Source organism: Vipera berus, assembly GCF_964194415.1.
Source record: "Vipera berus genome assembly, chromosome: 1".
Lineage (NCBI taxonomy): Eukaryota > Metazoa > Chordata > Lepidosauria > Squamata > Viperidae > Vipera > Vipera berus.
In genome coordinates, this window is record NC_138202.1 from 164,931,943 (window position 1) to 164,956,400 (window position 24,458).

Consider the following 24,458-nt stretch of genomic DNA (forward strand, 5'->3'; position numbering starts at 1 on the left):
TCCTCTTTCTTCCAATATTGGCCTATCAAAAGTCTTGCTGCCGTAATTAGGTTCAACATCAACTTAGTGTCCACAACTGTAGCGTCTGCAATTATTCCCAACAAAAAAAGTTGCGGACAAAACTTTATCCTCTGTTTAAAAATCTTCTGCATATTCCACCAGACTTTTATCCAAAAAGCCTTGACCTTCTTACATGTCCACCATATGTGAAAATATGTTGCATCTTCATCACCACACCTCCAACATTTAGGCTGGTAATTCGGATACATACTTGCAAGCTTTTTAGGATCTAAATGCCATCTATAAAACATTTTATAAAAGTTCTCTCTTAGATTTTGAGCTTGAGTAAATTTTACGTTCCTCACCCAAATCTTTTCCCACATGTCCATTGTGATAACTTCTTGGATGTTTTGGGCCCATTTTATCATACAATCCTTAACAAGCTCTGTCTCTGAATCAATCTCTATCAATGCAAGATATATCCGTTTGATATGTGCTGATCCCTGATTTCTAACTTGCTTTATCAAATTTTCATCAGTCATTGTAAAACCATTTTTCTGGTCTTCTTTCCACCTGGCCCGTAGCTGAATATATTGAAACCAGTTTTGAACAACCTTCTCTTCTCGCAAGAGGCTATATGATTTCAAGCACCAAACATTTCTTTCCAAAGTTAAAATCTCCTTGTACGTAGTCACATCATGTTTGAAGCCAGCATGAATATTTTCTATTGCGTGTTTTGGAATTGCCCACAATGGTATCTTGCAACTCAACTTATGTCTATACTAGGGTGCATATTTTAAGACAGGCATTGCTGAGAGTTTGGAAGAAGATTAACATCTTCTTTTTGTGTATCATTGATGCTGTTTTAAATATACAAGGATTCAAGCTTGTTTCTGAATTTTGATCTGAATTTTGAAAATTAAAGAAATTATAGAAAAATAGAGGGAATAAAAAGAATTATCCAGAAAATATAATGCCATTCCTAAAATGGGTTTGTCACATTTTTCTGTCCTCTGTATAGTATGTTCCAGATCAATTTAATTTTTACTGAAAATTGAAATAGGACAGTGTTGCTTTTAATAGCAAGAAACCTTATCGATTCTTTTTTCAAATTTAGATACAAACATTTAAAAGCATTAAATGATGACAATCACCAGCCCATCATGCAATGTATATAATTAGCATTCTCTGACTGCATCCAATAATTTATTCATAAAAAGCATCTTTCCATCCATTAACATAAAATGTTATGAACCACTTTACATTTCATAGACCAGCTTATAGAGCTGCTGAATCTTCATTGATTGGAAGAAATATGCTCTAAATATACTTTGTGAATACACAACAGCCCTTACACAACTCTTTGGATTTGGGATATGGTGTTTTAAGTTGAGATTATTTTAAAAAGTAATATGAGCATTTGTTATGTTATTTGTTATGTCAAGCCAGAAGTATCTATAAGGTTGAATCAGAGCAATTGGACCGGAATTTGTTAATCTGAGATGTTTCATTGCTCATCCAAGCAATTTCATCAGTCAAAAAAAAAGGCAGAGAGTCTACTATTATTATTTATAATGAGCATTTATTATTTCACATTGCTGAAATGCCATTAGCTGAATGCAGCAGTATTTTTTTTATTTGTTTATTATTATAGTTTGGCTGCTTAGTTGAGCAAGTTCAGGCTGCTTTAAAAATCTGATGCTAACTTCCAGATTTGGGGAACACCCCCCCCCCCAAAAGGAGCAATACACCGAAGACACCATAGGAGAAGTTTATCCCTGGTGGCATCAGATGAAATATGAATTATGGCTCATGAAAGCCCATGCCCTTTAATAAAATCTGTTAGTTGGAAAAGATGCCACCAGCTTCCATCTGATTTTTTTTAACAATCTGAATGTGTACTAAAATAAAAAGAAAGAAAGGATGTTGCCTTCCCCTAAAATATTTATATCAATTTTGAAATTTCTTAAAGACAAATAAGGAATGGATTATATTACTTCAAGCTACATGGCAGAAAATATTGCAGTGCCGGATCGAGAAGATGCTTCAAAGGCAAACCAAGGAGGCCTCCTCAGTGCAATGATGTATGAGAAAGACCATCAGAGAAGAGGCAAAAGAAATGCAAGAGGATGGTCAGAAAAGAGAGAGCGTAGCTCACAACTGCATAATGGGTGGAGAAAAAGAGTCAGAGGGGACCTTTCCTACCTTTTCAAGCTGTAAAGGGAGACAGTGAGAGATTTGTACTTTCAGACTTTCAAGATTTTGTTAATATAGTCTTACAATAAAGTAGAATTAGACCATCTGATGACGTTTCTTCTTTCAATCTGCCTGGGAAGTCTGAAAAGGCAAATCTCCTGCCATCTCCTTTGCAGCCTCAAAAGCTAGGGAAGGTCCCTCACGAGCCTCTTTAACCACCCATTATAGAGCTCTGGGCTGTGTCCTCTTTTATCTGACCATTCCCTAGGGCTAGGCAGCAATTCCTTGGCCTATAGAGCCCCCTCCTGTAATCTGGTGTGTGATACTTTGTTTAGCTCTTGATTGCACTAAAAGGTCATTCTTTTTATTGACAGTCACAGAATGTCTCCCCTAAACAGAGGAAGCAGAGTGTCTACACCGCACCTGCCATGAAAGGTACTGTTGAGGTACTGTTTCTTCTTATGCAAATGCCCCTTGAGTGATCACCTGCTGAGTATGGCATGTCACCATCTCTCTCTCTCTCTCTCTCTCTCTCTCTCTCTCTCTCTCTCTCTCTCTCTCTCTCTCTCTCTCTCTCTCTCTCTCTCTCCTCCCTCCCTCCCTCCCTCCCTCCCTCCCTCCCTCCCTCCCTCTCTCTCTCTCTCTCTCTCTCTCTCTCTCTCTCTCTCTCTCTCTCTCTCTCTCTGTCATTACTGGAGAACTTAATGATCCCATGGAGGGAAAAGAGGCACCTGCCTACGATGCTGTTCTTTGAAGATGAATTGAAAGGAAGTCTAGGGAGATATTCAATCATCCAGGTCATGGTTGTCCAAAAGGTGTTTTTCAAAAGGTAACTGGACTTTCTTGTTTTTGTTTTTTTGTCCCCTTAAAAGCATTTCACTTCTCATGCAAGAAGCTTCTTCAGTCCTGGCTGAACGGTGAGGAATGGAAGGATTTAGATTCCTTAGCGGTCATCTGGTTGTTAGTACTCTGAAGTTTGGTCATTATCTCCCTGAAAGTCCTTGAGGCCACTTGGGGGTTTATCTGTACTCCATCGGTCTTCATTGGTTTAAAAGAGGGGTCAAAGAGGCCATCTATATTGGAACTGAACAGCCCTCTCTCGACAGAGGGGGGAGAGACATTTTTTTTATTACATTTATATCCCGCCCTTCTCCGAAGACTCAGGGCGGCTTACAAGCTTAGCAGTAGCCTTCATTCTATGTATATGCCTGCTTGTTAGGGCTTTCACACACACACCCAAGCGGCATTATTACAAAGTCAGCTTAATTGCCCCCAACAATCTGGGTCCTCATTTTACCTACCTCGGAAGGATGGAAGGCTGAGTCAACCTTGAGCCTGGTGGGATGCGAACCTGCACTAATTGCAGGCAGCTGGTGTTACTTAAGGAGGCATTAGCCCACTGCTCCACCAAGACATGACACCACCTATCCCCTGTCTACAACACAGTCCTTTCAGCAAGCCCAAGAACAGAATAATAGGATAATAATTTTATTGTCACTTTGAATGAACACTAATGGCCATACATTAAAATGAAATTTCATTGCAGGTCCCATACCTATCTGAACTCTGATTCAGGTAACCCTGAGAGTAGAGATAAACCCCCAAGTGGCCTCAATGACTCTCAGAGAGCTAACCATTGACCTTCAGAGTGCTAACAAACAGATGACTGCTAAGGAATATACATAAATCCTTCCATTTCCTATCATTCAACCAGAATTGAAGAAGCTTCTTGGATGAGAAGTGAAATGTTTTCAAGGAAAAAAAAACCAAGATAGTCCAGTTACCTTTTGAAAAACACCTTTTGGATTGAAAGGAAGGGGATTCAGAAAGGCTGGTACCTCAAATCCATGTCATAATTTTTCCCCTGGTACTGTACAGGTGAAGGATGGGCTCCTCCCTCATTCATTTCCAATTAATGTTCTTGTCTCTTTATTTATTTATTCAGCTTATAGGGCTGGTCACTTGACACACAATCCTGGGTGGCTAACAGTCCATTAACAACAATCACAAATACTTTTTTAAAATTAAAACCACAGCTCACACCCAGGATGTTATAGAAACCATACACCATCAAAGATGGGTTCTGCAATTCTGGCCTAACACGTAGGGGGGGGGGGAAAGAACCTGGTCTTTAGTACCCTTGTGGTAGCCTGGCAGGTACTCATTCCTATAGTTTCCTTAACTAGAGACTCTGACTCATTTCATACTGTATAGGGGCTGCCTGTAAGGACAAACTGGAAATACTAATATTTGCTTCTTTAATAGCCAGATATAACACAAATCTCCCAAATTAAGACATGTGCATAAATCTAGTAAATTGAGCCCAAGATTTAACCACACAAGAGCAGAGGTGGGGGTTTTTCCTACTGGTTCAAAGATTTTTTGAGATTAACCAAACATTCTTGAGCACAGGAGTGCCTGTTCCCATGCCAACTTCCCAGCTGGCATCTCCCATGCCCACTTCCCATTGGCCACTATGGCTAATGCTAATATTGCTCATGGCAGAACTGAGAAGCTGCCTTCAGTCCTCTTTCTTCAAGCTGAGCACGCTCTTCATCTGCTATAACAGTGTGCAAAGTAAGCTTTTGTATATGTCATTGATTTTTATTTTTTATTTTGCTAGATTTATATCCTCAAAGGCAGACATGTCAAACACAAGGCCCGGGGGCCGGATCCGGCCCACAAAGTGGTTTCATGTGGCCTGCGAAGCCATCCTGGAAACAGTGAAGGAACGGCTGCCAGCCACTGCCTTGGCCCTGGCCCAGAGACCCTCCTTCTGCCAGAGACCCTCAGATCTGTCCCACTCCTGCCCAGGCCCCCATAGGCACCCTTGATGCGAACAATGTAGAGCTGGCCACGCCCACCCAGTAGGCCATAAGCACTCTAGCCACGCCCAGCCAATAGGCCACACCCACACAGGCCACACCCACCCGGCCCCCTGAGGGCAACCGCAGTGCTGATGCGGCCCTCAATGAAATTGAGTTTGACACCCCTGCTCAAAGGACTTCAGAAACTATCCGGAAGTTATTCTCCAACTTTTCCTTTGTAGCCCTGTGAGTTGTGTTGCTCAGAGAGAGGAAGTCACTCTATAATTTTCCATTCTGGTTAGAGGCAGAGTGAAGCTAGATCACCCCAAGCTTAGTCCAATGCCTTAGCCACTTGGCCACACTGGCCAGGCTTGATTCACAAGACTATCTTAGTTACGTCGTTAGAATCTCCAAGGCGTTTGAAAGGTAGAAATAGTTTTTGCCACCAATTTCAAAGCAAGGATCGGCATATTCCAAAGGTGCTTTTTCTGAAGGCAACTGGAATTTCTTTGCTTTTCCTTGAAGACATTTTGCTTCTAATCCAAGAAACTTCTTCAGTTCTGAAGAAGCTTTTTGGATGAGAAGCAAAATGTCTTCAAGGAAAAACAAAGGAAGTCCAGATGCCTTTTGGAAAAAAACACCTTTGTGACAACCATGACCTGGATGACTGAGAATCTCCATAGACAAGGTTCAGCATAGTATTTGGGTTGGGGGAGGGAAGTGTTAAGGGTGAGAAGAGTAAAAGTTTGCACACAAAGACTCCTACTTCAGTTCCCACACTTTAGTTCCCAAATGTAAACTGTTGATTGAAAAGGAGACCAGGAGGTTTGAGGTGGTGGAATTGGTAGTGGGACGTCTTTGAGAGCCAGGGGGAAAAAAGTCTTAAAAAGGACTAATTTCAACCACATCACTAGATTATCAGATGGCTCTTACATCACTCATAGGAAGTTTGAAGCATGAACTGCCTCCATTGCTTTAGAAATTGCCCATCTCAGATCTAAAGAAACAAATTTCATTCTTGTATTTGAACTGACCAGAAGAAGAAAAATAACCTTGATGCTATGCTATATAAGAATGGCAACCAAGAGCTCTACTGTTCCTTGTACACATAACTTAGTATTTTATAATATTTTTTTAACTTTAAACACAATTTAAAAGAAGCATTCCGTCATGCTCATTTTTATTTTCAATAAGGTTCTTAGATTCTTAGAAAATAAACATGATTGGCTTCAGCTTGCATTTATGCCTGACCACCCATCCAGGAAAAAAAAAGAGAGAGAGACACCTAAGAGAAAATAGGAAGTTCCCAATGAGCTTCTGGGGATGGGAGTGCTACAATATGGAGACAGTGAAATCTCACTAGTTGTTTTTTGGCTTTGTGGCTGGGCATGATTATGCTGGTAGCCATAGTGTGAAGCAGGAGAAGCCCTTAGGAGGGCTTTCTTCAGAACCCACCAAGTTCTTAAGAGGTCAACATGTCCATTTGCTACATCCATCATACATTAGATGTTTTGTAATTTGGAATATTATCTGTAGAAAAAGTCAGGGGCTTCGATCTGTATTTGGATAACTTGTTCTCTCTTGACTCTTTGAGTGAATGTGTCTCAGCTGGATGCTGATTAAAGTGATAATGACTGTCTTGTACCACCTAAGGCAGGGGTGTCAAACTGCCGGCCCATGGGCCGGATGCGACATGGCAAAACTGTGCCCACCCCATTGCCGGCAATGGAAAAAAAGTCATGATACGTCATGACACGTCACGTGACATTGCGAGTTTGACATCCCTGACCTAAGGGGACCTCCCTTTTTTAATAATTTGAATTCAGCCCTTGGGACAGGCTGGTCTTGATCTGCAAGTTTTGATCTGTGCACCAAAACTAGCTAATGCATTCAAATAATTTTTGCTGTATGATAGAATGCCCAAGCAAGGCCAATGAATGTTCAATATCTTCAACATCTTCATATAAGATTTAGATGAGGGGTTAGAAGGGGAACTCATCAAATTTGCAGGGAGGGAATAGCCAACACATTAGAAGGTAGTCTCAAAATCCAGAAGGATCTTGACAGACTTTGAACATTGGACCCTACCCAACAAAATGCAACTCAGTTGTGAGAAAAGTAAGGTGTTTTTTATTTTTTGCTTAGGTAAGAAAAACCAAATGCACAGGTATAGAATAAGTGGTATGTGACTCAACAGCAGTAACTGTGAGGGGGATCTAAGATTCCTAGTGGACAGCTACTAGGGTGCCACAGCTGACAAAAACACAATGCAACAATAGAGGGATATCATTAAGATCACATGTAATGTTGGTGCCATTTTATACTGCTTTGGTAAGACCAGACTTGGAATACTGCATCCAGTTTTAGTTACCACAATAAAAAAAGATGTTGAGACCCTAGAAAGAGTGCAGATAAGAGCAACAAAGATTATTAGAGTTCTGGAAGCTAAAACATATGATGAACAGTTGCAGAAATTGGGTATATCTAGTCTGATGAATAGAAGGATTAGGGGTGATAGAAGGATTATGGGCTGTCACAGAGAAGAGTTAGGTCAACGTATTGTCCAAAGTATCTGAGGGAACGTATTGTCCAAAGTATCTGAGGGAAGGACAAGAAATAACAGGTGGAAACTTATCAAGAAGAGATTCAACTTAGAATTAAGGAGAATTCTCCTGACAGTTAGAATAATTAATCAGTGGAACAGCTTGCCTCCAGAAATTGTGGCTGCTCCACAAATGGAGGTTTTTAAGAAGAGATGGAACAGCCACTTGTCTCGAGTGATACTTGGTGGAGCAGCGGGCTAATGCCTCCTTAAGTAACACCAGCTGCCTGCAATTAGTGCAGGTTCGCATCCCACCAGGCTCAAGGTTGACTCAGCCTTCCATCCTTCCGAGGTAGGTAAAATGAGGACCCAGATTGTTGGGGGCAATTAAGCTGACTTTGTAATAATGCCGCTTGGGGTGTGTGTGAAAGCCCTAATAAGCAGGCATATACATAGAATGAAGGCTACTGCTAAGCTTGTAAGCCGCCCTGAGTCTTCGGAGAAGGGCAGGATATAAATGGAATTAAAATAAAAAATAAAAAAATAAAAATAAAAGGTCTCCTGTTTGAGCTGGTTGTTGGACTAGATAGAAGATCTCCAGTGTCCCTTCCAACTCTGTTATTCTGTATTCTGTAATGTTGAGTTGAACCTAATACAAAATATTAAATTAATGTTAACATACCATACACACACAGGGCAGTTATCATTCACAGATGTAAAAAATAATGTTTTAAGCAGAAAGGACAAATGGTACCCTATTGTCTGGCCTACTGAATTAATATAAGAAACTTAGCATATCCTTAAATCTGTTGAACTATTAATGAAGCAACATAGCTAGTCTCTCTATATAAGGCATAGGACTATAGGTGTAGGTTTTTTTGCTTAGTTCTCTATGGCTGGCTGGCTGACTGACTGATTGATTGCCTAATGGATGTGATTGTCTGAAATTATAGATAGTTCTTTCCTGTATTGGAAATTGCAATAAGGCATGAATAACATGCCAAAGTATCTCACAAATTCATCTTTTCTCTCCTTCTCTCAAGTCCCTTTGATGTATTTTGTTTTCTTATGTGTTTTTGCATGGTATCAGCAAATAGACCTTTAAGTGGGAAATGGCTTACTCCTTTATGCACACGTGCATTTTACTGGAATACAGCCCCTGGAAAAATCAATGTGAGTGCTATTGATCGCAGAATGAGGTGGACAGCAGCCTACAGAACTATTCAGGGCAGGATATTTGAGCGGATTGTATTTCTGTGCTTAATGGATGTTGGGAGACACCTTCACTGTTCAAAAGGCCTCTACATTTTGGATCTTCCTGACGGTGCTGATTGTCTCCTTCCAAAATGAGGTTAGCAGAGATATCTGACTGGGTTTCTGTTTTTAGCAGATTTTTCTCATGTCCTGGCCAAATAATTAACCTCTCTTGATACATACAACCTTCCTCTCAGCCACCTATACATACCGTACAGTGTTGATGTAATGATGCAGAGTTAGAAAAAATAGGTTCTAAAGGCATACTCTGATGATCTAGGCATGCTCACTGAATTTAGTACATCAAGCAATTTTAATTTGTCATAAGCACTGGATATCGGAAACACGTTAGAACTCTGCTCTTTATTGATTCTTGTGACTAGTTTCAGTTCTTGGGTGGAAGATCTTCTTTCATCAAGGAGTGCATGAAAATTAGACATCAAAGAAAAATCAGACATCAAAGAAAAAGAAGAACTCTTCTTTTTCATAATGTGAGACACCACTAATCATTTCCCAATGTTCAGGCCACTTCCCCCCTTCTGTTTGTGTGTGTGTGTGTGTGTGTGTGTGTGTGTGTGTGTGTGTGTGTGATTTGGTAAGAACACCTTACCAGACAATAGAACCTCCTTAGATATAATCAACAGATGCCCATATGTATCATAATAAATATTATATCTGTGTCAAAACCAATATGCTTTATTTCCATCAGTTACGAACCCAGAAGGAGGACAATACATAACCAATTTCACCCTGATTCCCATAACCCATTAAAAAAAGAAAGAAAACAAACACCTGGCCGTGTTTTCTATTATCTACTTCATAGTATTGTTGCTATGGGGGAAAAATTGGAGAAGGGAATGTTATATAGGTTATGTTGAACTCTTGAATGAAGGGCAGAATAAGAATCTAATAAACAAACTTTTCAGAGAAGAAGTAGAATAAAAATCGATTTATTAATTTAAAAGACACATTCAGGTAGTCTTGACTTAACAACTACAACTGGACTGGCAAGTCCATTGCTAAGAGACACAGTCATTAAGTGAAATTGTCAACAACTGGCTTGAGAATTGAAATAAAACTCCAGGTTCATTCCATCTCTGAAATCTTACTGTTTATTGAATACACTGCATGGTAATGTCGAAGCAAAACTAACTTTGAGGTTCGAACACCAATTATTAGGCTTAAACAATAATTTTCCTAGCCAAACCCCCAATGTGTTACATAGTCCATATAAACAAGTTAACTTTGTTATGGGAACCATCTGCTTCAAATTCACACCTGTTATGGTGTCCTTGAAAAGGTTTCAGGCTCTCACGGTCTTCAGCGGAATCTTAGAAGTTTTGTTTCTCCATCTAACCCACTTGAAAGTAACACCTCTCCCCTCCTTACTCTAAAGGCAAGTTGAAATGTAGAGGCATGTAGCTGATCACATGCAGTTGTTAGGTGCAATATCATATGATCACCATTTTCAATCTCCTGCTGCTTTCTCCAATGACTTTGCTGGTCAGAATCTGGCAGTAAAGATTGCAAATAGTGAGCTTGTGGCCAAGGATGCTATGATTACCTGAATTGCAATCCTGAGACAGTTGTAAGCGATTCTGTGGCAGTGGTAAATTCAAGGATTGTTTGAAAAATGACTTTTCCAGTGCCATCAAAAGTTCAAACAATCACTAAACAGGGCAGTTATTAACCAAAGCCTACCTTTATAGTCATTGATCTTATGTACCAAAATACAGGACAGGTCACAGAAAAAACAATAAGACTAGAAAAACTCTAAAAACCAGAACAGAAACTCTTGGTGTCCCAACGGTAACATTTTCCCACATGCCCACATTCAGTGTACTGGGTTACAGCTTCACTCTACTCAAATCATTTTCAGGAAGAGCAAAGGATACTTGGAGACTGGAGCAAAGTTTGTCAGGTCCAAAGATGGCCTCTTGTGAAGGAGGCATACCACCATCTCTTTCAAGGCAAGTAGCCCTCTGCCTCCCAATGAGGGATTACTCCTCACTTGAACCCAGCTATATCCTGGAAGGCCTTAATGAACCAGGGGGGACATAAGTCCAGAATACAGGTGGCAGAATTTACAACCTTGCAGACCTGTCTACTAACTTGGGAGCAACCCAAGTACCAATGTGCCTTGGTCACTTCCCTAGGACCTGCCCAGCTGGTGTCCAACTGTGAGCAAACTCAAGCAACTTTATCCAACAGATGCCAAGAATATTCTAAGAAGTCCTCTCAGAAGTAGAGGAAGCATGAAAATAATATATTCTATACCTAGATCAAGATAGTAGGAGAAAATATTTTAAAATTCTGAAATATTATTTCCTCATATTTCCCCAAGTACATGTTCTGTTATCATAAGATACCTGTTTTAAGTTCCCATATATAACTGCCGACACTTACAGAAAAATTGGCCAAGAGGATGATTTTGAATTGTATAAGAGGTTGTGCAGTTAGGCCACAAAAATGTGTTTATTTCTACTGAACTATTGCTTTGATGGTTTGCTTTGTTAAACTTTTTTTTTTAAAAACTCCCCTTCTTCATTTTTTCTGTGAATTTAGATATATGTTATCTAAACATCACACCTATTTGTGTAGTCTTAGGGCTAGAAAAAAGAAACAAGATCGTCTTTCAATTTCCCATGATTCTAAATTGTACATTTTATCCTAAGTTCAAGATAATGCTTCGGAACACGAGTCTTTTGTTCCAGGTTTGAAATATTCAAATTGGCCATTTCAGACATGAAATATTTTACCCTATGTTACCTTAGTTACACAATTTAAAGCAGATTCTGCTTAAAGTACTTGCTTTGTACATGAGCTAGTAAACCACATAAGCAAAAACTGCTTGGAGCATTTAGAACAACTGAAGTTCTGAAGTTTTATGCATGCAGATTCTATTTTAAACAGGAAAAAGGGAATCTGATGTTCTAATAGCTCTTGTTATAATACCGAAAAAAGCAAATCTGACTGTAGAAGTGTCAGCCTCTGAAGTGTCAGTCTCTGAAAATAGGGTGAAAAGGTGAAGTTTGTCCTCATGACTTAATAATTAATCCTTTAGGAGTTCTTTTATTACCAAAAAATCTTCACTGTAGCTCAGTTTGCACAGATGTGTGTTTCTCTCTGTGTGTATGTATGTGTGTGATGTCATACAGCAAAGCAGAAAGAACATAAATCACCTATAAATGAATCCAAGCCAATTCTGAGGCTATTGTGGAGATAGCACAGCTGATATTTTGGAAGGCAGTTACATTTTCCTCTCCACAAATGGAGTAAAGCTTTCCAAAACTGGAATGAAATCTTTGGATCCAGTTGATTATGTTGGAATGCATATTGCAGTTGATAAAGTCAAACAAGATGGGAAACAAGTGTTCGAGACAATGAAACCAAAGACTGGTGTATTGGAAGGGTTCCTTATAAAATCAATCATATCAAGAGAAAGAAACCATCTTTAAACAGGGAATAAGAAAAAAACAAAAGAGTAGAGTCACCAGAAATTTCCCAGACTATCGCAGACTAAAATTGCTTCTGTTTATATGACTGTATAAACAGAAAACCTCATGATTTGGAGGGTTATGCATTAGAAAAATATAAAGTAGACACAAAAACTTAAGCATATATACATATATGCACATGTGCTTGCTACATCAGTCCTAGTTTCTCTCTGGCCTTCCTCTCCGTGAACAGGAATGTTTGGTTAACTAGAAACCTTTGGGTAGGAAAATGTTAAAACAGTGACTTTCTATATCTATAGCAACCTACTCCTTGGTAAGCTAGAAAAAGGTGGAATAGACAATATCACCATCAGATGGATATGAAGTTGGCTGGCAAACCGTACTCAACAAGTAGTCCTCAACGGCACTACATCCACATGGAGAGAAGTAAGCAGTGGGGTACCACAAGGTTCTGTCTTAGGCCCAGTACTCTTCAATATCTTCATCAATGACTTAGATGAGGGAATTGAAGGGGAACTCATCAAATTTGCAGACGACACCAAACTGGCAGGAGTAACCAACACAGCAGAAGACAAACTCAGGATCTAAAAAGATCTTGACAAACTTGAACAATGGACCCTATCCAACAAAATGAGTTTTAATGTGGAGAAAAGCAAAGTCTTACATTTAGGCAGGAAAAATCAAAGGTACAAGTACAGATTGGACAAGACCTGGCTTAAAAACAGTAACTGTGAGAGGGAACTTGGGAGTCCTAGTGGATGATCATTTAACCATGAACCAGCAGTGTACAATAGCAGCCAAAAAAGCTAATACAATCCTGGGTTGTATAAACAGAGGCAGAGAATCAAGATCACGTGAGGTATTAGTACCTCTTTATAAAACCCTAGTAAGATCACACCTGGAACACTGCAGCCAATTTTGGTCACCATATCACAAAAAAGATGTTGAGAGTTTGGAAAAAATTAAGAGAAGAGCAGCTAAGATGATCAAAGGAGACTAAAACATACAAAGAACGGCTGCAGGACTTGGGTTTGGCTAGTCTAAAGAAAAGAATAGGGGAGACATGACAGCAGTATTCCAGTATTTGAGGGGCTGCCACAAAGAAGAGGGGGTCACGTTATTCACCAAAGCACCAGAAGGTAATATTGAGTAGTGGGGTTCAGTAAGCAAGGAGCAGACCAGCATAGTTACAACATTATTTATTGACTCAAACTAGAACTGGAGAACTGCAGGCAATTGCCTATAATTTATACTCTGAGCCCACTGGGCCTTAACCAATCGCAATACTTGAAAAACTCGCCCAAATATGAATGTTCAAAGTTTCCCTACAAAACAGTTGGAGTTAACGGTCAGGGTCATCTAAAGGTTAGTTTCATTTTAGCTTCACAAGCAGTTGGAGTTATGCTAGTTTCACTTTAGCAGGGATTAACACAACTTTATATATATTCAATACATAACAGGCAGGACAAGAAACAATGGTTGGAAACTGATCAAAGAGAGAAGCAACCTGGAATTAAGGAGAAACTTCCTACCAGTGAGGACAATTAACCAGTGGAGTAGCTTGCCCCCAGAAATTGTGGGTGCTCCTTCACTGGAGATTTTGAAAAAGAGGCTAGATGGTCACTTGTCTGAGATGGTATAGGTCAGGGGTAGGCAACTTCGGCTCTTTTATGACTCATGGACTTCAACTCCCAGAATTCCTCAGTCAGCTGACTGAGGAATTCTGGGAGTTGAAGTCCATGAGTCATAAAAGAGCTGAGCTTGCCTACCCCTGGTATAGGTTCTCCTGCTTGAGCAGGGGGCTGGACTAGAAGACTTCCAAGGTCCCTTCCAGCTCTATTCTATTCTATTCTATTCTATTCTATTCTATTCTATTCTATTCTATTCTATTCTATTCTATTCTATTCTATTCTATTCTATTCTATTCTATTCTATTCTATTCTATTCTATTCAGTGTGCCCACTGTTAAGATGGATTCCTTGTACTCATCTAGAAAGTGGCTTGCTCTGTAGGAACGAAGCGCCCTCTAGTGTTTCAGAGAGCTTGCTGTACTTGCCGTCCTGCACAGGAACCTCTGCAAATGCCACAGAGGGCTAAATTCCCATTGTTCATAGTGAGAACAGTGATTTTTTTTTAGGATGAATCTAGAGAATCACTTGAGTATAAAGAGGGATTAGCTTCACTTATGTGGGCACCCACAAGCAGGCCTGCTTCTGGATGTGTCAAATGTGACATCAATGATCTCTGGACACCAGAGGTGACTAGGTGACTAGCAAAGGGAATTAAGCTATCTGAAGGGACAGCCTCTGCAATCAGGGAGAGGTCAGCTTTCCCCTCCCCACCCGATGTATGTATTGATTTATTTTCTTGATTGATAGTCTGCCCAACCTCACTGCAACCTGAGTAGTATATGGGTAGTCCTCGACTTACGACCACAATTGAGCCCAAAATTTCTGTTGCCCAGTGAAACATTTAAGTGAGTTTTGTCCCATTTTGTGACCTTTCTTTCCACAGCTGTTAAGTGAATCACTGCAGTTGTTAAGTTAGTAACATGGTTCTTAAGCGAATCTGGCTTCCCCGTTGACTTTGTTTGTTAGAAGGTTGCATAAGATGATCGCATGACCCTGAGATAACTGCAATCATCCTAAAAGTGAGCTAGTTGCCAAACATCTAAATTTTGATCATGTGTCCACGGGGAGGCTGCAGCTGTCAAAAGTGTAAAGTCGCGTGCTTCACATAGAGACGGACACAGAGCTGGGGGTGAAGATGAGTTTATTCTGAACAGAACGAACTGGGGAAACAGGGAAGCCTGGCGTCTATTTGTACCTGCCCAGGTGGATGGCCTCCAATCAGTTCAAACCTGGGCTTCCTGCCAGTGCAGGTGACAATGGGTGTAGATCCTGGCTTCCCACCAGGCTGACCATGCCTGGGGCTGTCAACAGCTTAAGTCATTAGGCTTATCCTGAGTGAGCAGTTATCGCCCGGAGCTGTCCAACCCCTCTGAAGATCTGCACCATCAGCCTCCTGCTGTGCTGTCCTTTGTGTATGCTGGGAGGCATACACTGCAAAAAGTGTGAAAAGAGATCATAAGTGACTTTTTTTCAGTGCCATTGTAACTTTGAACTTTCAACAGTCACTAAATGAATTGTTGTATGTCAAGACCAGTATAATATAAATTACTATAAGGAAAAGGAACACCTGGTAAACAACAGAATCCAATAACAAAATCTCCTAAAGAACCCACTGTAGCCCAAGGTCTGGTAAAACAAGCCACGTTTTCAGGGCTTGTTTAGACGAGGTTAGGTTGAGGGCCAAATAGATCTCTGGGGGAAGGCCAGGAGAGGAAAAAGTGACTTCCTGGGTCCCATCAAATGAGCATGGCTTAATTAATGGGACTCAGAACATGCTGACTGTGCTGAATGAGCGAAAACTACAGAAGACTGACAGTCCCTCAGATCTAGCCCATTACTTATTAGCCATTAGCTATTCACCCCCACCTAAGGTAAAGGTAAAGGTAAAGGTTCCCCCGCACATGCGTGCTAGTCGTTTCCGACTCTAGGGGCCGGTGCTCATCTCCGTTTCAAAGCCGAAGAGCCAGCGCTTGTCCGAAGACGTCTCCGTGGTCATGTGGCCGGCATGACTAGACACCAAAGGCACATGGAACGCTGTTACCTTCCCACCAGAGTGGTCCGTATTTTTCTACTTGCATTTTGACGTGCTTTCAAACTGCTAGGTTGGCAGAAGCTGGGATGAGTAACAGGTGCTCACTCTGTTACGTGGCACTCGGGATTCGACCCACCAAACTGCCGACCTTCTGATCGACAAGCTCAGCGTCCTAATCCACTGAGCCACCGCGTCCCTCACCCCCACCTACCCACCTACAAACCTTTCAAATGTCCTGGGATATATGATGCTCCAACTGAACAGACCATGATATGACAAAGGATGTTTTTAATTCCATGACTCACTGTACTTAATTATGAGCTTAATGATATTGTACGTCTGTTACTATAACTCTGGAGAATGACAGGTTTGAGTGGGCTTGCATTGGATTTGAACCCCACATTCTGCAGTCTCCATAAGTAACATGCCAGCTGGCTTAACGCAGCCTTTACATCTCCAAGAACCACCCCTGACTGAGGACAGGCCAGCACTAGGATGCACAGAGGAATCTCTGTGTGAGACGAATTGCAGCTTCATATAACGGTAGTCTTTGGCTTACAACCCATCTGTTTAACGACTGTTTGAAGCACACTGAAAAAAGTGACTTATGACCGTTGCAGCATCCCCATGGTCTGCAAGATCCAAAATTTGGAAGCTTGGCAACTGGCAAATATTTAGGAGTTGCTTGCAGTGTCCTGGGTTCATGTGATCCCCTTTTGCGACCTCCTGAGAAGCAGAGTCAATGGGGAAGCCAGATCCGCTTACCAACTGTGTTACTAACTGAACAACTGCAGTGATTCACTTAAACAGTTGCGACAAGAAAGGTCGTAAAACAGGGCAAAATCTACTTAACCATCTTGCTCAGCAATGGGAATTTTGGGCTCAACTGGGGTTGAAAGACCAGGGCTACTTGTGCAATGTTTAACCAAAATCATCCCATCATATCTCCATTTAATTTAACGTATTGGTCTTCCCAGTTGCAATGTATGGCAGTGAAAGTTGGACCATAAGAAAGGCTGAGCACCAAAGAATTGAGGCCTTTGAACTGTGGTGCTGGAGAAGACTCCTGCGAGTCCCTTGGACTGCAAGGCGATCAAACCGGGCAGTCCTAGAGGAGATCAACCCTGACTGCTCTTTAGAAGGCCAGATCCTGAAGCTAAAACTCAAATACTTTGGCCACCTAATGAGAAGGAAGGACTCACTGGAGAGGAGCCTAATGCTGGGAAAGATTGAGGGCAATAGAAGAAGGGGACAACAGAGAATGAGGTGGCTGGATGGAGTCACTGAAGCAGTAGGCATGAGCTTAAATGGACTCCAGGAGATGGTAGAGGACAGGAAGGCCTGGAGGAACGTTCTCCATAGGGTCGCGATGGGTCGGACATGACTTCGCAGCTAACAACAACAACAAGAACATTGGTATAACCATATAAATGTGTGTTGAGGACTAACTATGACAGTGCTAACCCATAAACTACTAGAAGACGGTGTATTCCAACCATAAACCATGGTTTTTATTTTTTTATTTTTGTGTACTTCAGGACACAATGCACTGCTATATGTGAGCCATGTTGGAAATTATAAGGGAGCAGAGGACTTTGATGTGAGGTTAGTTCTGCTTGTGCAGTTTTAACATCAAAGCCACTCCGTATCTCTTGATCAGAAGATTGCACAGAATATATTATTTGCTAATAATCACGCCTACATCTTTAGGGACAGATGTGTTTTTCTGTAAAGCTACTTCAGGCTTCCATGTAAGCTTGTGAGTATGTTGGCTCAGCTTAACACTGGATTCATTGCACCCAGATAGGATTCAGATATGTGAACAAAGGGTTCTTTATGTGGATGCCACTTCCGGAAGTCCGTTCTAGACCTCGGCAACAAAAAATTAGCTATCGGTTCTACTGAACTGGTGCGAACCGGCTGAATCCCACCACTGAATCGGAGCCCATAATCACACTAAGAGAGGAAACTGGGTTCAACACTTTATTTCTGTGCAGAAGTAAAGATGGACCCTTGGATCCATAGTCTTAAGTCAAACATGTCTCCTGATCGTCCCAAAGGTGCTTTTTCATGAGACAACTGGACTTTCTTGTTTTAAATTGAAGACGTTTTGCTTCTCATCCAAGAAGCTTCTTCAGCTCTGACTGGATGGTGGGGAAATGGAAGGAACAGATTTCCAGAAAACATTGCAGACTACAGGAACCATTTGCTCTTCAGTTTGAGATGCAAACAACACAGACTCATCCCCAACAGCCTGCGCCTGTCTCCAACAGTGAAGGGACACAGGGCAGAAAATATCCTGCAGCCAAGAAGGCCCCACAAACATTTGCACTACTCAGGTGACCCTGCGGGCACAGACAACCTCCAAGTGGCCTCAATGACTCTCTAAAAGAATGCAAATGACCAGTTGTCTGCAAGCAATATAAATCCTTCCAATTCCCACCATCTGGTAAGAGCCAAAGAAGTTTCTTGGATGAGAAGTTTAACGTCTTCAAAGAAAAACAAGAAAGTCCAGTTGCCTCCTGAAAAAGCATTTTTGGGACAACTATGATCTGTATGATTGAGAATCTCAATAAACATGTCTGCTGACATCCGATAGCCGCTTTTATACCATAGAATGAGAGAGACCCATCAAAGGTTCCTGATATTTCATCACTTGTCCCCGATTTATTGAAGACATACACAGTTTAAGCTAACATCCTATAATAAGCATCAGCGGGTGCACTCAGTTAACTAAATTCTCCACCTCTGAGTATAGTTTTTAACAATGAACTTTTATCTCCAGATCTTTGTCTGGACATTTTCCACCACAGCTTAAGCAAAATGCCACGTTACTTTTCTTTGTTCCAGTAATGGGCCCACTCGGAAAATTCTTTAGCCCAGTTACAAATCCACAATCAGTCAGCTAGGCCAGCACTTCCTATAACTGAAGCGTTTGTGGCCAGCCTCTTTCGCTTCTTCCTATACAGTAAATGTCAAGGTGTTAGCTAACAGCTGATTCCAATAATAACTACATGTAGACAAAGTGATTAAAGTGAAGTAGCTCTGACTAAAGCAGGTTTATAACTTATAAAAGCTCTTCATAGTTTATTAGCAGGCGAATAGCCTTACGCCCACAGCTGTATTATAGGAAGGAATAGCTAAATTAATTCTGGCCATGAGGTATATTTTCAAGAGGCAGTGAGTCCCAGGATAATGATGCAAGATCAAATTTGGTCCCTGAAGGTGGGCTGCAGCATGAGTTTGAAAGCTCGGAAGAGCAAATCTCTGGTCCCGGTGACCAAATCAAATTCAATCTCTCATGACTGATTACTGTTTGCTGATCTTGAGGCCAGGTTAGGCATGAAACTAGATCGTACTTGTGTTGCTGACTATTTTTTTAACAAACACACACACACACACACACACACACACACAGAGAGAGAGAGAGAGAGAGAGAGAGAGAGAGAGAGAGAGAGAGGGAGAGGGAGAGAGAGAGAGAGAGAATCTATTGCACTGAGAAAAGAGTGTAGGAGAGAAAAGAGAGTGCTCCTGTAGCAATCTTCATGGAATTGGATCTCACAAGTTTGGTTGCAAATCTGTTTTTGAAACAATAATAAATAAAGGAAACTTCAACATTTGTGTGCTGAAGACCACTTCGTTTAAACTCCCCCCACCCCGCTAAATCTAACAAAGAAATTAAGTTTATTTTGCCTTGATGCCAAAAATTATTATTGTAGTACATCTATAGAGAGGAGTCATAACTCAGGGTGATTTCTATGATCTTCTTGGATGCCTTCTGGATATTATCTGACCCATACATTTTGATGGAGGGAGCTGATCCACACTGAAATATAATGCAAATAAAGACCTCCTTCCTCCCTTGAAATGAATGGTGTGTATCTGTTAAGTAGGATCACTCCATTGATCTCTTGAACTTTGGCACCTATCTGGTAACTATGGAATCAATTCAACCACAGGCAGTGAAGTTTATTTTATTTTATTTTATTTATTTATTTTATTTTATTTATTTTATTTTATTTTATTTTATTTTATTTTATTTTATTTTATTTTATTTTATTTTATTTTATTTTATTTTATTTATTTTATTTTATTTTATTTTATTTTATTTTATTTTATTTTATTTTATTTTATTTTATTATTTTATTATTTTATTTTATTTTATTTTATTTTATTATTTTATTTTATTTTATTTTATTTTATTTTATTTTATTTTATTTTATTTTATTTTATTTTATTTTATTATTTTATTTTATTTTATTTTATTTTATTATTTTATTTTATTTTATTTTATTTTATTTTATTTTATTTTATTATTATTTTATTTTATTTTATTATTTTATTTTATTATTTTATTTTATTTTATTTTATTTTATTTTATTATTTTATTTTATTTTATTTTATTTTATTTTATTTTATTTTATTTTATTTTATTTTATTTTATTTTATTATTTTATTTTATTTTATTTTATTTTATTTTATTTATTTGCTGTGATTCCGAGTGGCCTTAAGTTTATATTACATGAATGTATAAACCTCCTTTCCCTCTCCTGATTTGGGTAACATATGCATTATTTTAAGCCTGAGGAATCTATAGTAAAGTTGAAGTATTAAATTAAAAAAAAGCAATGCTTACTCAATGTCAATTTCTTCTACTTTGGTTGAATGAACTAAACCAGATGTCAGGTTTTCAGACTCCCTGTTGGAGACATTGTAAAGTAAAGTAAAGGTAAAAGTTCCACCGCACATGTGTGCTAGTCGTTTCCGACTCTAGGGGCCGGTGCTCATCTCCATTTCAAAGCCAAAGAGCCAGCGCTTGTCCGAGGATGTCTCCATGGTCATGTGGCCGGCATGACTAGACGCCAAAGGGGCACGGAACGCTGTTACCTTCCCACCGTAGTCCCTATTTTTCTACTTGCATTTTTACGTGCTTTCGAACTGCTAGGTTGGCAGAAGCTGGGACGAGTAACTCTGCTACGCGGCACTCGGGATTCGACCCGCCAAACTGCCGACCTTCTGATCGACAAGCTCAGTGTCCTAACCCACTGAGCTTAAAAAAATGCAGGGAACTGCCTCATTTGCACAGATAATTTATCCTGAATATGCAAAGAAGCTTTGGGGGGGAGTGACTTCATCTAACATGCATCAACAGTACAAAGTGTTGTTATTCATGTCTCCTTATGCAACAGCGGCTGGCATTCTGGCTGTCCTTCATCAACATCCATTGGATGAATTAAACGATCTACAGTGAAGTCAAAGTCCTCAGTGAAAAGGGAGGAGGGAGTTGCAAAGGTTAGATAGGAAGCGAAATAAGTCTCAAGCACTGATATATTCTTTCCGGTGTTTCTGACTTTGGGAGAAAGCTAGGCAGAGTAATTTTCAAGGAATGAACCTAAGGGTGCAAATGAATTGTGAAGAAAAGAAAAAAATGGATCCAGGGATATCATGGCGTTATTGTGGGCCTTGCCAGAGGACAGATGGCAAGAAATGAAAAAAAATATCCCTAAACAAAAAGCAAAACTCTCAGCTTAGAGTCTGCCATGAGGAGTTCAAACTGAGCAGAGGACAAAAGGGGTAGCAGAGCATGAGAAGAGATGCGCCACACCAGGCTCACGGCTTCATCAGATCTCAACAGTCTCAGAATCAGAATAAAATGGAGCAGAGAAGTACTGGGCATGGTGGAAACAAATCGGGAGTGGACTAATTAGCATTTTAATTGCTCTGGGTTTTTCAAATATGAAAATTCACCTTATGCAGGACTACCATATCTAGACGGTAGAAATTCGGGTAAATTCCACGAAATGCCGTCAAAGGGTCAGACTTTTCTGCAACCTCTAATGGACATTCAGGGTTTTGCAGAGAGGGTAGCCCTATTGGAAGAATTGTTGACCAAGAGCCATTTTCTACAGTTTGTCAGTTTAAATGTTTTGTGTGGAAGAAAGAAATAAAGGGCTGAGGTTTAGAGATAGTCTCACCAAAACAGAAAAATAAAAAGTGAATGAGCAGAACAAACTTATTTCACATTCTTTGACATATATGTAAATGCAGTTCATTATAGATCTCTCTCTCTCTCCCTCTCTCTCTCTCTCTCCCCCTCCCTCTCCCCCTCCCATCATTAACTGCTATTGGACAGGGGAGATACCATATTCATCCAATCAATAGCCCTATTTAGTTCCTGAAATCAGCTAAATTGCTTAGCATTGGGGGGAAAAGGACTATGTCCTTTTTCACTATCCTCTGAACCAATTCAGATTTTTTCCGTTATTGCTTTTGCTGTTGCTTTTCTTGTTATTACTATGGCAAAAAGAGAGAGGGATAGGGATAGGGATAGGGATGGGGATGGGGATGGGGATGGGGATAGGCATGGGGATGGGGATAGGGATAGTGTTATGTATCCAGGTGAAGAGAACACATACACACTTACATAGCAGTCACCACCAGGGGGCGTTGAACTATAACTGTTTTGGTGGGAACCCAGGTTTCGGCAGGAAACAGTGGTTCAAACCGATTGGCCGGCTGCTCACCTGGCCAGGTATAAAAGGAGGGCAGGTAACCCCTATTCCCCAGTACAGTCACTTCCACCGAATAAAGATCTGCCATGCTGTACTCATCAGCTCGGCATCCTTCCTACTCTCCAGAACCCACAACGCAACAGATGGGGATGGGGATGGGGATAGGGAGAGGGATGGGGATGGGGATGGGGATAGGGATGGGGATGGGGATGGGGATGGGGAGGGAGAGGGAGAGGGAGAGGGAGAGAGGTTACAAAAAAGCATCCATGCCCTTCTAACAATTCTATCTTTATAATGGACTATAAAGGTAACATCACCATTTTCTTATGTCACAATCCTTTTGCTGCTGCTGTTGTTTTTAGCATGCTGGGCAGATTACACATCTTGAGTACAAAAGTTAACTCTAGTCTTTGTATTTACAGGAATTAAGCATCTAAAAACCCAGAAGGACTTGGCATTTCCAGAGGAAGATGAAGGAGTCTGTGAAAGAGACGAGGAATAGAAGCCTTAATAGCACCCAACCTCTTGTGAAAAAGTCTCGATGGTGAAATATGAAGCTGCTCAACTTTCAGTACTTACTGTGGAACTTTATGGCTTATGTTCCTGACCCAAAACAGTCTTCATCCTGGTACCTGAGAAAAGGAGGGTTTTGCAGTGCAATTCATCATTTGCAGAACTGGCCTATGGTACCTCCTTGGTGAAGATAGTTGTTTCTTTTTCCTCGCCTTTTCCTTTTCTTTGTAGTAACTCAACGTATAGGCCATATAGACAAATATATGGTTTCCAAAGGTGTTGGCTCTACTGTCTTAAATTCCAAGTGTGAGCTGCAGCCTAAAATCAGTTGTAAATAGTGCAGATTTAAGTGCTACAAAATAAATATGATGTACATTTAGACTAAGTGGTACTTTGTAGAGTCTTTCTTGCAGCAAGAAAGCCAGATTGGCGTGATTCCTTACAGGTGCTCTACAAAGATTGGGAAGAATCTATGGCCTGCCCTCATCCTCCAGTCTTGGCTAAAGAAAGAATAGGCAGCTCAAAAACTTCTTCTAGCTTTTGGTGGCTCAGTGGGTTAGGACGCTGAGCTTGTCGATCAGAAGGTCGGCAAGTTTGGTGGGTCAAATCCCGAGTGCTGCGTAACAGAGTGAGCGCCTGTTACTCGTCCCAGCTTCTGCCAACCTAGCAGTTCGAAAGCACATAAAAATGCAAGTAGAAAAATAGGGACCACTACGGTGGGAAGGTAACAGCGTTCCGTGCACCTTTGGCGACTAGTCATGCCGGCCACATGACCACGGAGACGTCCTCGGACAAGTGCTGGCTCTTCGGCTTTGAAACGGAGATAAGCACCGGCCCCTAGAGTCGGAAATGACTAGCACGCGTGTGCAGGGGAAACTTTACCTTTTATCTTTACCTTACAGATGTGGAGAAGTGGCTGAGAAGGAGGGTCCAGGGAAGAAAGGAAGCTGCTGTGCTTCTAGAAGTAAGCAGGCCCAGCTACATGAAGGGCAATTACTAGGGAATGCCTGGGTCAAAACCTTAGTGAAACAAAGTCTTTTTGGAGTATTTATTCATTTCTGGTTTCCTGGACTGATTTATTAGGAGAGGGCCAAGCCGTGGCCCTCAAAGACACACATTACACTATATGCACTTATTCAATTATTGCTTCTTAGTTGAAGAAGCAATAGTTGAACAAGGAGATAGGAGGCTAATGGATAGGATAGAACAGGGCTTTTCAACCTTTTCACCCATTGTACCACTTTTAGGATATGGCAACATCCGAGTACCACCAGTCGTCTGCTGGGTGGTTGCAGCAGGTTTTGGTCACTTCACCTGACCCTGGGACACTGTGACCATCATAAATATGAATCGGTTGCCAAGCATCTGAATGTAAATCACAAGACCCTGGAGATGCTGCAACATTCCAGTTAATTGGCGCTTCTTCTGGCCTTAGCAGAAGTGGCAGGATTAGTGCTGAGCTCCAGCTGGAGCCTGGCGCTGATCCTGGTGCTTCCGCTGAGCCCTGACAGCC

General features: G+C 40.7%; 1 protein-coding gene across 1 annotated transcript in view; it reads left to right on the top strand.

Annotated features, from left to right (window-relative positions):
• The window catches only part of PPP1R1C (protein phosphatase 1 regulatory inhibitor subunit 1C), a gene marked incomplete at both ends in the record, with an annotated part of 41,709 nt that extends 18,775 nt beyond the window's left edge, over positions 1-22,934 (top strand). Inside the window, 2 exons of the mRNA XM_081313894.1 lie at positions 2,571-2,631; positions 22,855-22,934. Coding sequence (XP_081170020.1) covers positions 2,571-2,631; positions 22,855-22,934 — 141 coding nt within the window. The remainder of the gene's footprint in view (positions 1-2,570; positions 2,632-22,854) is intronic.
• Positions 22,935-24,458: the final 1,524 nt, after the last annotated feature.